This window comes from Pinus tabuliformis, chromosome 1_2 (genome assembly GCF_031772625.1).
Source record: "Pinus tabuliformis cultivar Carrire ecotype Pingquan chromosome 1_2, CPIR1, whole genome shotgun sequence".
Lineage (NCBI taxonomy): Eukaryota > Viridiplantae > Streptophyta > Pinopsida > Pinales > Pinaceae > Pinus > Pinus tabuliformis.
In genome coordinates this window covers 99,078,318-99,080,631 of record NC_142298.1, presented here as the reverse complement: position 1 = coordinate 99,080,631, position 2,314 = coordinate 99,078,318, and the positions used below count along the sequence as shown (strand labels likewise).

The following is a 2,314-nucleotide window of genomic DNA, read 5'->3' as shown; positions in this document are numbered from 1 at the left end:
GCGAAGAAACGAAGATAAACTGAAGTCATGCATTACGTCTGCGCTCTCTGATTTATTATACTTTATTGAAATTTTTAGTCGGTGTACGACTCGTCGGTACTCAGGTAGAAACTAGTTTTCGTACAAGGTCGGGACTCCGGGTGCTGCGATGCCTATATATATAACATATCCGAGAATGAAGAGGCACCAGATACATAAAACTCAGAAGAGGCACAAAAAGAAAACATTCAATTTCAGTACATTTTCAGTGCAATGGCGAGGGAGGGAGAAAAGGGACAAGTGAAGCTGTTAGGTGCGACTCTGAGTCCGTTCGTGGTGCGGGTTCGCATAGCACTGGCTCTTAAAGGTATCGATTACGAGTTCATCCAAGAGGATCTGAAAACTAAGAGCGAGCTGCTGCTGCAATCAAACCCTGTTTACAAGCAGATTCCAGTGCTTGTCCACAATGGAAAGCCTGTTTGTGAATCCATGATTATTGTGCAATACATCGAGGAGGCATGGGACAACAAGGCGCCGAATCTTATGCCCAAAGATCCATATGACCGAGCCATTGCTCGCTTTTGGGCTGCGTTTATAGACGATAAGGTAATTTAATTCATTCATTAGAAATCACCTGCATTCATGTCTCATTTTTATTTGGCATTCGTCTCTTGAAAATTTATGTCTTCCAAAATTCCAATTATGTTTTAAATATTTAGTCACCAATATCCTCATGATTGTTATGTGTGCGCTCAGCTTTTTCCATATCTGCGAGCAGCTCTCTTTGGCCAAGGCGAGCAGCTACAGAAAGCAGTGGAAGATAGTGTTACAAACTTTCTTTTGATAGAGGAAGCTCTGCGAACCAACCGCTGCTTCGCAGGAAAAGCGTATTTTGGAGGGGATGAGATCGGCTTGATTGACATCGCGTTGGGTGGTATGTCGACGTTTATTAAAGCCCTCGAGAAGGCTACCAATACCATTTTAATAGATCCAAAGAAAATACCGTTGTTGACCGCATGGATGGACCGATTCTGCAAATCTGATGGAGTGAAAGAAGTGATGCCCGATTCCGTCAAGCACGCGGAATATTTATGCGCTCGGAGAGCCAGTATGATATCTCCACCTACTGCCAATTAGGGCAAACCATGCCTTCCTTATAAAGTAAGGACAGAGATAGATAGATTATATTTAAGATGGGTGTTATTGGTAGTCTTTGGTTTTTGATTAATTTGGTGAGATTCAGCTCCTGAAATCTTGAAGACTAGCTGCTTTAGTTAATTAGCCTGAATAATGTTTTGGTGAATCTCGCCGGTACTATAGCTAGCATTCCTCTCTTAACTATGCTTTGATTTATTCTGAAAAAGTTTTTGGTGAATCTCTCCGACACTGTAGCTGGCATTACCCTGTTCAATGTGCGTTGATTACCATTGTAACAGAAATCAGAATGAAATGCAAGCGTTGCTTTCAATTGCACTTCGTTCTTCAGTTTGCGTTGATTACGAATATAATACAAACCATATTGCAATCGAACGGTTGATAATAGCAATCAGAATGAAATGCAGTCACCCTTTTTTTGGAATGCTCTTTTACAGCGAGCATAAAAGAGATCTTTCACTGAAGCCACTTAAAAAGGAGGTGACTTTGGTTCTGCTACTGTCTGTTTGTTGCATAAAATGACAAAACAGCTACGATACCCATGAGAATGAGAATGATGATAGTGGTGGTATTGCTCGTGAAAAGTTGTAATAGCTTAATAACATTCTTAGACTTTAAATTAATTTAAAAAAATAAAAAATAAAGAAAATTATTTATATTTTTACGCCGTAAGGCGTTCCCTTATTACGCCGTAAGGCGTTCCCTTATGAAATGAACTACCCAAACTGCTTACGTGTAAAAATGTGTGCCATTTGATTTTGTTGTTAGACGATTAGGTAATCGTTAACCGTTGATCTGAATTGAACCATGCCAGCCGTGACACTTGTTACTAGTTACGCCGTAAGGCGTTCCCTTATGAAATGAACTACCCAAACTGATTACGTGTAAAAATGTGTGCCATTCGATTTTGTTGTTAGACGATTAGGTAATCGTTAACCGTTGATCTGAATTGAACCATGCCAGCCGTGACGCTTGTTACTGGGTCGTTCAACATTCCACGATGTTTCGTCTCTCTGGCTCACTCTGTATCGGAATATGCAAGGAAAATTATAGGAAGACATCCATTCAACTCCTGTACCAGGGGTTGCCAATGGTCTGGGTAAATTGTTCTACTACCTCGGATTTTCTTTTGGGAGACGCTAGATGCATAGAAGATGGTTGGCTGTGGATAGAGCCCTCA

General features: G+C 40.8%; 1 protein-coding gene across 1 annotated transcript; it reads left to right on the top strand.

The window, feature by feature from the left end:
- Window positions 1–200: 200 nt before the first annotated feature.
- On the top strand, window positions 201–1,342 carry LOC149204666 (glutathione S-transferase U18-like). Its single transcript, XM_089393344.1, has 2 exons — window positions 201–585; window positions 736–1,342. The coding sequence occupies exons 1-2, from the start codon at window positions 253–255 to the stop codon at window positions 1,114–1,116; spliced, it is 714 nt and encodes a 237-aa protein (XP_089249470.1). The 5' UTR covers window positions 201–252; the 3' UTR covers window positions 1,117–1,342.
- Window positions 1,343–2,314: the final 972 nt, after the last annotated feature.

Coding starts and splice junctions, on each gene's coding strand:
- LOC149204666 (XM_089393344.1), top strand. CDS start 253: ATGGCGAGGGAGGGAGAAAAGGGACAAGTGAAGCTGTTAGGTGCGACT. Junction 586..735: donor CTGCGTTTATAGACGATAAG/GTAATTTAATTC, acceptor GTGTGCGCTCAG/CTTTTTCCATATCTGCGAGC.